Here is a 14175-nt window from a genome sequence, read left to right as displayed (position 1 = left end):
GGCCTACAAGGCCTCTTGGGTGGGGGCGTCTCCCTGCACTGGGCCCGCAGCCCAGGGTCTCTCTCACTCTCTCCTGCTGCTCACTGCACCCAGCTCCGGATTGCTCCAGCTCCAGCCCTACTTTGCCTCAGCACTGCTGATACTTTGCCTCCAGCTCCCTGGGCTGCTTCCCTGGCCCCTCTGGCTCTTCCCCCACCCCCGCACAGGTCTGCTCTGTGGGCTGCTTCTGTGACTCTGCTCCCAGCACTGACCTGCTTCCTGGGCTGCTTTTCTGTCCCTTCTGGCTGGCACGGCCCGGCTCCCCAGCTCAGCTCACGCTTCTGCTTTCTCCTTAACTCGGCCCCATTCTATCTGATCCAGGCAATTCCAGAGGACGGGACCCCCCGGCCTCCTGACTCCCTCATTAGCCTGCCCGCCCTGTCAATCAGGTTGACCTGGAGCATTGGCCTCTCCCCATTGTTCCTGGAGACTGTCTGTCTCAGGGTTCTGATTTCCCATTGACCCTTCCCCTTTCTTTTGGTACTGGGAGCTAACCAACCAAAACACCCCCACTGACTTTTAGAAAGGGGACAGTCCCCTTACATTTGTTTTGCAGTCTCCTGTGTTTTACAGTAAGAATGATCTTCCTGCAATCTCTGATGTGAATAAATAGCTTATTGTCCTTGTCTCGTTCACACCTGGCTCGATTTGCAATTGAGCTAAAGTGGTGTTTGCCTTTCTCCTTTTTGGGGGGAGAAAAACAGTTTTACCTTCTTGGCCTGATTACAGTCTTGGAAACATAATATCAGAAAGTATCCATAATTTCACATACAGTGTTGTTACATAAATTTCACAATGATATTAATGACCAGTGTGATGGTAGTTTTTGCCTGATATTTTACAAGACACATTTTAAATGAATATTGTGACAACAGTGTGTGAGTTTTATTTAGCTGGTCAGGTCAGCTGAGATTTACTGTTACACACCAGACTGTGCCTTGCTATCTGGCATTGAGGTGCTAATAGGGTCACAGGCCTCACTGAATCTGGCAACCAAGGGGCTGAATTCCAGAGCACCACAGCTCAGCCAAATGCTCTTTTGGTCAGCGCTGGGGATGCATCCATCCGGTAACTGTGCCTGTAAACAATCTAGTAGCAAAGCCTAATTGCTCAAGATGACAAGCTTAATAGGCAGTAAGCACCTGGGTCCCTGGAGAAGAAATTAAAAAGACTGGCAATGCATTCAAGGAACCATATAGCATGAAAGCCACCCACTTTTGGGCTGTAGGGAGAGTTGTTTTGCATTGGAAAGGCATTCATGATTAACCACACCACCTTCTACTGCCTAACTTAAAACCCATCAATGGAGGTTCCTTTTCTTCATTGCTATCGCTTGAGTTGGCAAATCACTATGCCATATTGTGCATCAAGATTGTTTCGTTACCTATAGTAATTTAAAATCAAAGCTGTGTTCCACTGAGATGCCATGGAAGAACAAGGTAACTTTGGGAACTAAGTTATTGAATCATGCTGACTCGTAGAAGAAAGGACCAGGTCCCACAAAAAAACATGTGTAGATTCTTCCCAAGAGCTATTTATTTACTTAAGGTTTTATCAGGGGTCAGCCAGGGATTGAAGAAAAAATTGTTGTTTGAATATTAATTCTTAAATGATATATAATCATGTAAGCCCTCACGTTTCAGGATCTAAGACAACTGTTACTTAAGTGGGGGTTAGAAGTTAGAAACTTTCCCCAGGTGCAGATCATCCATTCGCTGCCTGCTGTAGGCTTCTTGAGCCTTCCTCTGAAGCATCTCCTAGTCAATATAGGAGACAGGTTACTGGACACAATGCACCACTGGATGGATCCAGTTTGTCATTTCCTAAGTTCTTATACTGAGAGAGTATTTGAATCCAAATTATCAAAACCATTATGGTTTCACCCTCCCCACCGCTCTCAGTAGTCGTCACTAAGCTCTCTTTGGCTTTGGGGGTTTGACATGCTTACACTTGATTATTATTTATTAACAAAATAGCATCTTTGCTTTCCAGGTGGATTTTTCGCAATTTTTCACAGCTTTTTATGAGGTCACTAAAAGGATGCCTGAAGACCTTATGGTGTTCTATATATTTTAGTGAAAACTTGAAGGTTTTCCTTTGAGGAAACCAAACCACGTGCATGTAATTCATAATTTATACTGAGATGAACTAAGAGAACCGTTTGCAGAACTGTAATGTATTGCCTTTAATTATGATAAAGCAACATTCAGATCTATGCTATTGACCAGATCATTACGGGCTGTGTTTACAAGGACTGGTGTGATTGATTTTCTTTTTGGGGACTCAATAAAGGCGTTCAGCCTTGACAGATAAAACTCAACGGAATATCGAACAGTTTAAGCAAATTCAAGCAGAGTATTATTTCATATAAAACGTATAGGAAATAAAGTAACATTTTTGTTAATGGTAAGTAAACCATTTACAAAGTAGCAATAATAGTACAGGTAGTGTTCACTGAACTCCACATTCTGTCCTTTTGTAACATAAAAGTAAAACAAAAATCTGAATATTGCATCATGAAATATCCTTTGCAATATTGTATGCACAAGTTAGAATTAGGCAATACCTTAAACTTAGTGTATTCTTGTGTGAGAATAGACTGTTAGACCCATCAAAGTCATAAACATGAGACAGAATTTTCATGTGTAAATTGTTCTTTACTTATAAAAAAGCCTAGTTCTATAAAATAAATCTCTGCACTGAGATGGTTTTCTTTTGAGTAGCCTTCCGTATTTCACAGACTTGAGTTTGGTAAGATGTCACAAAGTGGGAAGCTCACCTATGACTAGATTTAAATTGGGTTAAATCTTCAGCTCTCTAGTGAGTACTTCAGTCATAACTTCTCTGAATATTGGTGAATTTCCTCAACAAATCATTCAGCATGTAAACATGACTGACTTATAAAGCCTCCCTCAATAGTAAAAGTTTCCTATGATAGATTCAGGAAAATACACTACTGTGTTCAGTTAATCTTATCAGAATTTAATTTAAAAACTGAGCTAATGTCCTTAGGTATTTTTCATTTATTTCCTACAGTATACACACATGCCAACATGTATATTGTAAATCTTTTATTGATATTCTAATAATGTCTGCACTGTGAACAGGATTTGAGGTCTCAAAGAAGAAAAAAGGCTTTAGAGATTTCTCATCAGTGGTATCAGTACAAGAGGCAGGCTGATGACCTATTGAAATGGTTGGATGACATTGAGAAAAAGTTAGCCAGTCTACCAGACCCCAAAGATGAACAGAAGCTAAAGGTAATGTTGTTTTGGGATGATGATGGTAGATTTTTTGGCACACTGTTTTATTCATTTAAAAGACAGCAAATACAACAAATCTCTATATTACATATATACACACACACAAATACAGCAGTACTTTATTTTCTTGTTTTATAGCATACATATTGACAGTCTGAGTAAACTGACATATTTCTTTTGTTGTAGATATTGTTTCTTGTATTCTTGTAAATGTTATACTGAATGGCATGCAAGTGGTATAAAACACACTAAATAAAATCTTCTATCAATAACAGACAGTGTGCACTGTATTAAGAAATATCAAGTGTTTTCTAGTAAAAATTGTAATTGACTTTATGTATCTTTGTTCCAGATGAACAAATGACTTATCGGTATATGGATGACCTCTTTCTCATATTAGCACATTCATTTTCATCAAAACATTCATATGTCACTGTCAAAATTCAATAGATTTATTCACATATCAAAAGATTTTTCTGGTTTATTTTGCATCATCTTCCTTTGCTTCATTCTCTGAGTTTCCCACAAAGTTAAAAAGAATTAAACTAATCTATTTACACACCCTCTAAACAGCTGTATGTACTTAATATGTTAACCCTAATAGGTAAGAATATTCTCTCCAATTGCCCATCACAGTGCTAGGGAGAAGTAGAAAAAATAGATTGTTGGCCTATGTTAATAGATTTCAGTGTACACTAACTAGTAGTATCTCAAAAGCCAGCCAGCAGGAAGATTCTTGAATCTTAGTTTTGTTTGTTTTGTCTACATGTAAAATAAGACTTGACTGTACATTTTTGTTTGTAACAATAAAGTGGAAAATCTTTGAAATGGAAGTTCTGACAGACGTATTTTGCTAATTCGAAATTGATTAATCTAGTTAGCTAATTGCTCTGGGCCATGTATTGGTTTTGCTCACTAGGAAATTGATGGAGAATTGGAGAAGAAGAAAGAAGATCTGAATGCGGTGCACAGGCAAGCTGATCGCTTGTCTAAGAATGGGGCTGCAAAAGCAGTGGAGCCAACCCTGATACAGCTCAGCAAGCGCTGGCGAGATATTGAGAGCAAATTTGCTCAGTTTCGAAGACTCAACTATGCACAAATTGTGAGTTGTTACTGGCAAACCTATATGTTTGCAATTGCTAATAGAATCCTACTAACAATGAGAGTTCTAGGTGCAATGTCAACTCTTCTAATAAAAAAAATCTGTTGTCAGCAAGTGGGAGAAATTTTATATTCCAATATGAAAGAGCTTGTGTTTCCTTTTGTTCTAAAAATACCCTTAAAATTGACCAAAGACAGAAAACTTAGCAATGAAAAAATCATGTTGATTTGGTTGCTTCATTGTTTTTACATAACATTACCAGTTTAAACCTGTCAGATTGCCATGCATTTATTTTATTCAGTAAACATGTACTTCAGAAACAAAATGCATTACTTTCAAGCTACCATCCCATGCAAACTTTAATTCTGATTTTTATTTATTCATAGTGTATAATATACCCACTTAGGAAGAGATTGCAGAATTTCTTCTTATACTACTTGTGTGTGGCCTTTCTTCAAACACTTCAAATATCAGAGGAATTTTTACTCAGAAATTGTATTTTGTTAATTCAGAGGGTGAAACCATCCGTTTATAAAATATCTTTTTTCTTCGTAATGGTTATGAACAATTTAATCATATGTAAGGTATAATGGTTACTTCAAGACCTGGATAATAAAGGGGTGGAGAGGTTAAAGTTGTCACTGTTTTAGGTACCTAATACAAACAGACACCATGCAACATATTCATTTCATCTCAAAGTTCAACTTGTACAATATGCAAAAAATTTCCTTATGGTTGTCAGTATTTGTCATCTGATCTTTACTTCTGTGCTCGCTTCTTTCTGGGCTTTGATTTTATATTAATATGGGGAATTTTACTCATGAAAATAATCATTGATACCAAAGAAGTTGTTCACATGACGTGCTGTTACAGAATTTATAGCGGCAAACAGGCATTTCCACAAAAATACTTACTTTGAAATTTTGTGTTACTGCATCTTGATTACAGATGGGTCATATCCATAGGATAACGGAAAGATGCATATATGATTAAATATGCTTTATTTTACAAATGTTGGGCAAGATCAATAAAAATCTTTGTCCAACAAATAAGTGATGATGCACAATTTTTTGTTCCAAAAAGTCCTTTCTTCCGTGCACTAAGTTTCTCAAAGCATATGCTTATCTTTTTGATTAAAATTCTGTGTAAAGAATAGCACTGGGGATATATGGGCAATTGACAGAAATAATGAAAGAAATATTAAAATTTGTTTACACAGTAACTCTTGTTCCAGCTGATTACTCTGGTAAGCTTATTACGTTTAATATTAAACTTAATGATTGTGATCAATCAAATATAATTAAAACTTGACAATAAGCTGGTGCAAGAGACACTGTATCTTATAAACTGGTCTTTTTTTTTCTAATGAATGTGTACCTTTAATAAGGAAATGAATTGTAAGGGCATACATGTTATCTATATATGCATATTCTGTTTACATTGTGCAGTTTGTGTAATCTGCCATGCACGTTAACACAGGAATTGTATACACTCTTAAAACTGTATTAAGAAAACAATAAAAGTTATATTTTCTGTGACAAAATATGGAGAAGAAGTTAAATAAGGAAATAAGGTATAATTATTTAAACTAGTCAATAAAATTTATTTGTATTGACTTCTTTAGTCTTTTTAAACCCACCAATCACTATAACATAATTTTAAGATAGTTAAATATTTTTAAATAAGGTTAGATTTAAAAATGCTTCTTATTGTACACAAGAATCCATCCACTAATATCTGTATATGAAATGATTTCTGCAGTTATTCAATGGAATTTCATGTGCATAATGTAACTTTTCTTAAGCTTTCTTCTCTTCATAATGATGAATCATAACTTGCTGTGTTTAGAATGGCAATGACAGCACCCATGTAAAATATGACTAGATTTTTACAGTAGGTACTGAAATTTATGAGAGGCAACATGTTTTAATGGTTTAAATATGGGACTAGGCGAAATGGAAGTCCTTGTTTACTGCTCACAGCTCTGGCTTTAACTCTGACTCATTGTGTGACCTTTGGCAACTCACTTAACAGTTGAGTTGATGAGAGGTTTACATTGTGCAATTTTTTTTAAAAAAATAAGGATAATATTCACCTACCTCACAGGGGTGTTGTGAGGATTAATTAGTGTTTGTGAAACACTTCAAAAATGCAAAGCTAATCATATAAGTGGTGCACTCAAGCTCTTCATTAAAATGCAAGCTGACTTCAACTAAAAAGTAATTCCTCAGAGACTTTCCATATTACCTCCAAAAGCAAATCACCAAATAAAGCCAACAGTGAAACACACATAAATAAAGGGAAAGTATTAAAAAAGAAAATGTAAGCCAGTTAGGAGATCCTCCTTTCCTTATTGAGATCCCAATGACATTAGGTCTGTGCCATAAAGAGCCTACTAATTGAAAGTGATCTATGATAAATCACTGAGTTGTGTAAGTTCTTCAGACAGTAGTGGATTAGCCACAGGCTCAACGGGGCCCAGACCAATTGGGGGGCTCTGGAAAAATGGGCGCCCCCACACGCAACCCAAGTCCCTGGCAGGAGCACTGAGCAGGGGGAGTGGGGCAAACTCCCAACCCTGGCCCTCACCAGGAGCACCGGGCAGGGGGAGTGGGGCAAGCCCCCAGGTCCCTGGTAGGAGCGGCGGGCTGGCAGAGTGGGGCAAGCCCCCACGCCCTGACCCCACTCCCTGGCAGGGACTGCAGATTGAAGGGGTTGGGAGGGGCTCCCACTTGTCCTGGCTCAGAGCCCTACAAAACTGTAATCCATCTCTGGCTTCAAAGACAGTCTTTGAACTTCAGTGTGATCACAGTGAATATATGTAGTATGATAGGCTGGTAAAATTCTGCATAAACAGCTAACATCGTGATTGAGATTGCTGGAACTTCATTAATTCAAAGTAACGATAACAAGAAACTTCAGACTTTTTTTTGTCAGTGTGCTGCACAGAATTAGGATATATTAGTATCAAGTCAGAATAATTTTGCTCCCCAGATTTCACTTGACCCCAGTTTTTTGTGCAGCCAAAAGAATACAAGCGTCATTATTTAAGGGTTGATTCTCTTTAGCACAGGTAGTAGAGATGTGATTATTTATCAGAGATGTTACTGCTGAATTATTATCCAGTATGAAGCCACCAATGTTCTATATCTCTGAGAGTTCTCTCACTATTTTGGACAGCAATATGTAGTGTGGTTAGGTCTGGAAGGATTAGATTTTGTCAGTAAATGTTGATTTTACCAAACACACACAAACCAATGAAAATTTTCTATTGAATATCAAAATGTGCAGATAGGCAAAGTGAGAAAAATGCTGCTTTTGAGAATTTATAAGAGATTAATTTAAGGATGTTTACTTTGTACATTTTGACATGTGATGTTGACACTAGTGTTTGAACAGTCATAAAGCATTTTATATCTCAGTGACAATGCTTAAAACCCATAATTTTGTGCAACTGTGAAAATGTAAATATATAAAAAACTAAAAATGCTTTAAGATGAATATTGATATTATTTGTTGAAAATACATAAAAAAAATTGAATTCTGCCAAGCCTAAATGTAGCTATAAGGTAGAAAGTAAGGGGAAAAAGGAATACAACAGTATCCCCTCTCGTTAACAAAAAAGAGTTTCAAATAAATCCATTGAGTATTTTCTTTACTCCCATTTTGACAATTTACATAGAAATACATGTCCAGTACATTAAGCAGAATCATGTCTGAGAGCAAATGGCAACTATGGAAAGCTCATCTTGGGAGAGGATGGTAACTTGGATATGTTGAAAATGCATATTAAAGATGATGAAACAGGCACATCAGGAATAAAATTGCACAGGACTTGAAACCACCTTGAGTGGGAGATAACAGAATAGTAAAAAGATGTGTCCTCTTTTCCTCCCACCCCAGTGGTGGCACATATGTAATGAAATAAACACAGTAGGCTAAATTTTATGCTTGGATGTTTCTAGGCAAACCCCACATAAGAAAACATGTCTCAGGACAAAATTTAGCCCCTTATTTCTGTGTTCAACATTCATTATCATCTTGCTAAAAAAAAAATCACTTGGAAATCAATTGGTAGCCAGTGCAGCACATGAAGTGCAAGTGATTTACTGAATAACTGAAAATGGAGATTTTATGTCGAGTATCCACAAATTCCAATGAAGTCAACGGGAGCTGCAGATGCTTTAAGACCTTTGAAAATCAGGCTCTCTGTATATAATTTGATATTAATGATATTATATCAATGTAAATAATACTCATCAAAAGAAGTGGTATTCTTATATTCCTTTTTTTACCCCCATAAATACTACTACATGATGATAATAATTTAAACCTAGGGAGTATATTTCTAGGTTACTATTACACTTAAGTGTCTAAAGTCACTCAGCCTTTGGATTCATGCTAAAACTAGCAGATATGCACTAGTTGTCATATTTCTTTGCTTAATTATTCTTGTGTGCCAACAAAAGCAAGATTCTTAATGCAGCTTCTAAAGTCCAAATTCTACTCTCTGAGGTACTTGCAAAAATTTCCCATGCAAGTTATTTTTTGGCAGAATTTAGCCCTAATATATATTCAACAATTCATATCGCTTGCTATTTGTGTTTTACTTGCTCTTCTAGAAAATTTCTCCCACAGAACAGTAATTCTGAAGTAATTTTGTTAGAGTTTATTAAAATTATTTTAAAACGTTTTGACAGCTACACTTGACATCTTCTCATCTGAATATTAGCAGTATGTTATTAACTAAGCCTAAAAAATGGATGTCTGTAAATCTTCAGATTTATGTGGGAATGTGAGAGTTCTCTTTATTATATATACATGAATCACATACACAAAACTAGAAATAGCAAAATAAATTGCACTGTGTTTATGAAATACACATTAATTCCTTTTTACAAAAGGTAACAATCACATTCAGTATAGTCCAAAAGTAAAGTTTCTAGTTAGTTTTGCATACAACAGTTTGTCCTAAAGTTGCAAAACAATAATTTTCTTCTAATTGAATGAGCCTTAAAAACACTAACTAGAAGTGACAGTTGCATTTTTATTTAATACATTGAATTACCATGTTTTTTCACGTCCTCCAATATGCTTTCTGCTGTTGAATACTTTTTCTTGTTCTTTGTTAGATAATAGCGGTTGACTATGTCTTTACAAATCTGTAGATTTTTACTCTTAAAATACTTTCTTGCACAATTCATGAAAATTTTATACTTCTATATGATTTTTTTTAAATTTTGTCTCTTTACATCATTTGGGACTATTTACTTTCATTATTATGTTGTGTATTTGGTGTCATTTTAACTAATATGACTAAGTCTGAGTTTATTGCTATGTACACATAGTTGTCCAAAACAGAACTGATATGGTGACTGGAATTCTCTATCCAACCACACCAGAGAAGGAAGAGGCAACTCAATCTTCCCCTTTAACAGCTTGTGTCCCCTAAATCCAGTCTTGATAGTAAATTTTCAGTCATGATTGAGGTCATTTGAGAAAGACTTTTTTATTTTTTATAACCAGAGGTGACATGCCTAATTTTGATTAGCAAAAGTGAGAGTTTCACAATTCCATCAAGAGGGAAAGGCTATTTATGAATGGGAAAGAAATTACTGGATAGTTTTAAATTGGTATCTCCAAGGTTTATTGATCCTGTAATGCACTGAATTTATTAAAAAGTCCCAAAGTATGGACTAAACACCTCTATCACTGATGAGTTGTATTGGGCAGTGCTATCTTTGCATTACATAAATAACTTTTTTCCCTATCAATATTAAAAAAATTGAGACTTGCTTAGTCTCTTTTGAAATCATATAGTTAATTACAAGTCTAAAGGTAACTTTGCAATATTTTGTTATATTGGAATGCTGTATTATACTGAAGCATCTTATATCTTCTTCAATACTTTATGAAATTCTTATTACTGGATTTCAATCTTCATTGTTTTGAAAGAACACACATGTGCCTTGTGTAATGAACATTGAATACAACTGTTTCCAGAAAGAAATGCCTTGATTTGAAACTAGAATACAAATAATGGATTCTCCTGAGCTTAAACCCTTAAATGTACAATCTTCCATGTTTTGTTTTGTTAGTACTGAGGAGAGAATAATCTGTGTGTTTGCACTTAAACTGATGGGTATGGGTTCAGTCAAAAATTGGGGGTGAAGAGGGGGAGAATAAACTGATAACCTGATTTTCCATCTCTTGAAAGATGATACATATCATCATTAGAGTTATGTGCTTTGTTGTATTTCACTCACTTAGTTTCAGGGTATTATATTATATATCAATGGTCAGCAGAAGTCGGATAGATGTTGTCAAATAGTTAAGGCTGTTAATATGCATTACCTTATTTTTTTACAGAATAAGAAATAGAAATGGCCTGTTATTGCAGGTTAGTTTGTGTACCCACTTCATAGTCAGGTCTGTTCCCTACTATGCAATATTCAATTTTGTTTTGAGGGGGATATTCTATTGTCACCAAGAAAAATTAAAATAACCAACTTACTTTCGTGGGGTACAAGCAATATTTGAGGTACTCTTCAGCTTCTTAACCATCTAACCGCTCTCAGAACTGTGCATATGCATGACTGACATACTCTATAATGTTGTTACACAAACAAGAAAATAAGCAAAGTTAAATCATAGCGGTTTCATTAGTAATAAAAGGTGGAATCCTGGCCCTGTTGAAGTCACATAGAAGTTTTACCATTGCCTTCAAAGAGGTCAGGATTTCACCTATACAGGAGAAAAATCAATTTTCATCTAATGATAAAAGACCAAATTGCAAGAGCCAGCCTTTTTATTTTCAAACTATTACACTTACATGGTATAAACAAGGAAGAGTGAGAGAACTAACATCAAAAACAATATTGGGTCTGCTTAAGGTAAGTGTGCAAAATAAACATTTTGATCTTGCCAAAATCAATTATATGCTGATCATTTATGGGTATTATCTGCAACATTACAATCAATGCCAATACTCTCAACCTGTCAAGACTGCTTTAGATCAACCTTACTCAGGATTGAGCAACTCAGTGCACCATCCATTTATCCAGGCCAAAATGGGTCTGATGCATATTTTAGTACAATAGAATCAGTGCCAAGATTTATCTGAAATCGGTAGAAAAAAATATAAATACATTGGGACAAATGAGTTAATTTTCCAAGTGAGACATGACTCTGCCTTAGGTTCTGTAAATCACTGTATAAATGCCTAATATTATTCTTTACTCCAAAAGAAAAGAGAATGTTCTGTGAGAGGAAGTGTGATCAACCTCAGAGTGTAGATTAGGGGAAGTGCTCACATTAGGTGATCAAGATCACACACAAAATTTCACTAAAAGGCATAAATATAGTCTGTAAAAGAATGTTCTGAAATTCTGCTAACTTTTCCAGAGGTAGGTCTCTTGGTTTTATTCCATAAAATCTAAGACTCACTAAATGTTTAACACATTTGCTATTGATCTAGTACAGACACGTGGATGAATTTTAAGTGGCAGGCTGCAACTTTTTATTAAATGTAAATACACGGGAGGGGCACTACCTGCCATCAATCCTACTTTCCTATACCAAGCATTTAAATGGTCCCAGTGCGGGGGTTACAGAGCTCCTACCATAAAACCTGTAAATTGGGGTAGGTTCCTCTCAGCCTATAGTCAGAACTCAGCTCCCTGTGAGTCCTAGCACTCTCCCCTCAAACTAGGGGGACAGAAGGTGCAGCAGGGTGGGGACTTGAGCCCACAAGGGCCATGGGGTCTGACCTTAGCCATTGAAGGCCACAAGGTCTCACCCTATGCCATAAGCCCTAGGCCCATCACTAAACTCCCATGTCTATTATCTCTGTGAACTGTTCATTTTATCCTTTTAACCACACTGGAAACCAGCTGCAGGTTGTTACGAATTACCAACTCAACCAAGTTCCTCAGTTAGATACTAAGTGCATTCCCACTTAGCCCACTGTGGCTCAAAGATGATGCAAAGGTGAAAAAACTCCTTTGCTAATTGGCCCCATGGGAGAAAACATTCCTTCCTGACCAGCTGGACCCATAGCATCTGCCAGCCAGATCCCATTTTTTATTTCAGGATGGTAGCATCGTATTAATTTAGAGATAATAAAAAGTTAAAGTTACTAACGCAACTTAGAGTATATCTACACTGCAATTAAACAACCATGACTGGTCTGTGTGAGCTGACTTAGGCTAAGGGGCTGTTTAATTGCAGTGTAGGCTTTCGGTCTTGAGCTCTGGTCCATTAGTCCAAGCCCCACAAGCCCAAGTCTGCCAGCCATGGGTTTTTAATTGCAATGTAGACATAACTTTAGTGACTGTTTCACATTAAATGGTGTTATACAAGATTTGGGGTTTATTATTTTGAGAGTTTAGCTTTTTTAGTTTTACAGTAAAACACTTATTTTTTTAACTTTTGATTAAAGCTATAGAAAAGAAAGAAAAACAACTAAAATCTTTAAAAAAAGAAAAGGAGTACTTGTGGCACCTTAGAGACTAACAAATTTATTTGAGCATAAGCTTTTGTGAGCTAATGCTCACTTCATCGGATGCTTATGCTCAAAAGATTTGTTAGTCTCTAAAGTGCCACAAGTACTCCTTTTCTTTTTGCTAATACAGACTAACACGGCTGCTACTCTGAAACTAAAATCTTTGAGATTTAAAATATCAAGTAAGGCTTTTATTTCAATAACATTTTGTGTAGTTTTTTAAAGCTGGAGAGTTTTTAGAAGGAAAGTAAGTTTTGTTGCACAGTTTTTAGATGGTATTAAAGATGGTAATTTTTTTTTGAGGTAGGGAGAAAAGAAGTTAGTTGAAATGGGTTGGAGCTGGTTTTGCTGCTCGAAAAGTTTGATTTTGTTTTATAAAAGACAAAACAAGAGGAACACACAAAGAAGGGGAGAGAAAAGAAAGCAAAGAGAGAAAATGCAGCTTCTGTCTTTGGGGTTGACGTTTACTTGCAACCTTACTACTGTAAAAACAGGTCCAGCACATGTCTTGGTAGCTACTCTGAGGCTTGGCAAACTCCTACCAACATTGGGCTCGTTTTTAGGGCATTGTTTTTAGTTGCCTCTCTGGTCACAGGCTTACAGCAGTGTTGCAAAATATGCAGCTTTGGTCAGCTAAGCCAGCCTCTTGCTAGACAGAACGAAAAAAGAAAAAGATAGGAAAGAGAAGAGAAGAAATATGGTAGGAAATTAAATTACATGGCGGTCGTAGAGAGCAAAGAAAGAGAGACAAAGTCTCACATCCAAGGTGGCAGTCACATTTTAGTCGGTGGAGGTGATGATGCCATCTGGATACCTTTCTTTTTGGCCTGGTCTGGTCAGAACATCTCTCAGGATTAGAATGGGGAGGGTGTGGGGTCCCAGAATATGGTAGGGATTGCAGCCCTTATGGTGAATGTATTTTTCATCTGAAGTTGTGTTTTTTATTAAAGGGACTCCAAAAGGAAGTAATGGGTAGACTAATCCATCCTTTTATTATTTTATTTAGGCTTAGTATTGGACATATTTTGGTCTGTTAATTTTTTGTTTTACACTGTTTTGTTTACCAGGAATGATCTTAACACCGTCCTTGAATCATATTAATAGACCTTTTTGTTTGGACTAATTCAGTCTTTCTGTCTCCTTTCATACCTTTACTCATTGACATTTTATTGTTATAGGTTATCACGACATTTTATGAACTTTCGCTCACTTCTTACAACTGAGCTCACAACAGAGGTACCTTTGTAGGCCTCATAGGGTAGGGGGTG

At 36.4% G+C, this 14175-nt stretch overlaps 1 protein-coding gene across 3 annotated transcripts in view; it reads left to right on the top strand.

Moving 5' to 3' along the window:
- DMD (dystrophin) overlaps positions 1 to 14175 on the top strand; it is a gene marked incomplete at both ends in the record, with an annotated part of 1846964 nt that overhangs the window by 768861 nt on the left and 1063928 nt on the right. For all 3 annotated transcript variants that reach the window (XM_084636024.1, XM_084636023.1, XM_084636025.1), the window contains 2 exons: positions 3147 to 3299; positions 4222 to 4404. In XM_084636024.1, the coding sequence (XP_084492150.1) occupies positions 3147 to 3299; positions 4222 to 4404 (336 nt within the window). The remainder of the gene's footprint in view (positions 1 to 3146; positions 3300 to 4221; positions 4405 to 14175) is intronic.

This window comes from Lepidochelys olivacea (assembly GCF_965140295.1).
Source record: "Lepidochelys olivacea isolate rLepOli2 genome assembly, chromosome: 1".
Taxonomy (NCBI): Eukaryota; Metazoa; Chordata; order Testudines; family Cheloniidae; genus Lepidochelys; species Lepidochelys olivacea.
Note: the sequence above shows the minus strand (reverse complement) of the source record. Positions and strands in the feature narration are given on the sequence as shown.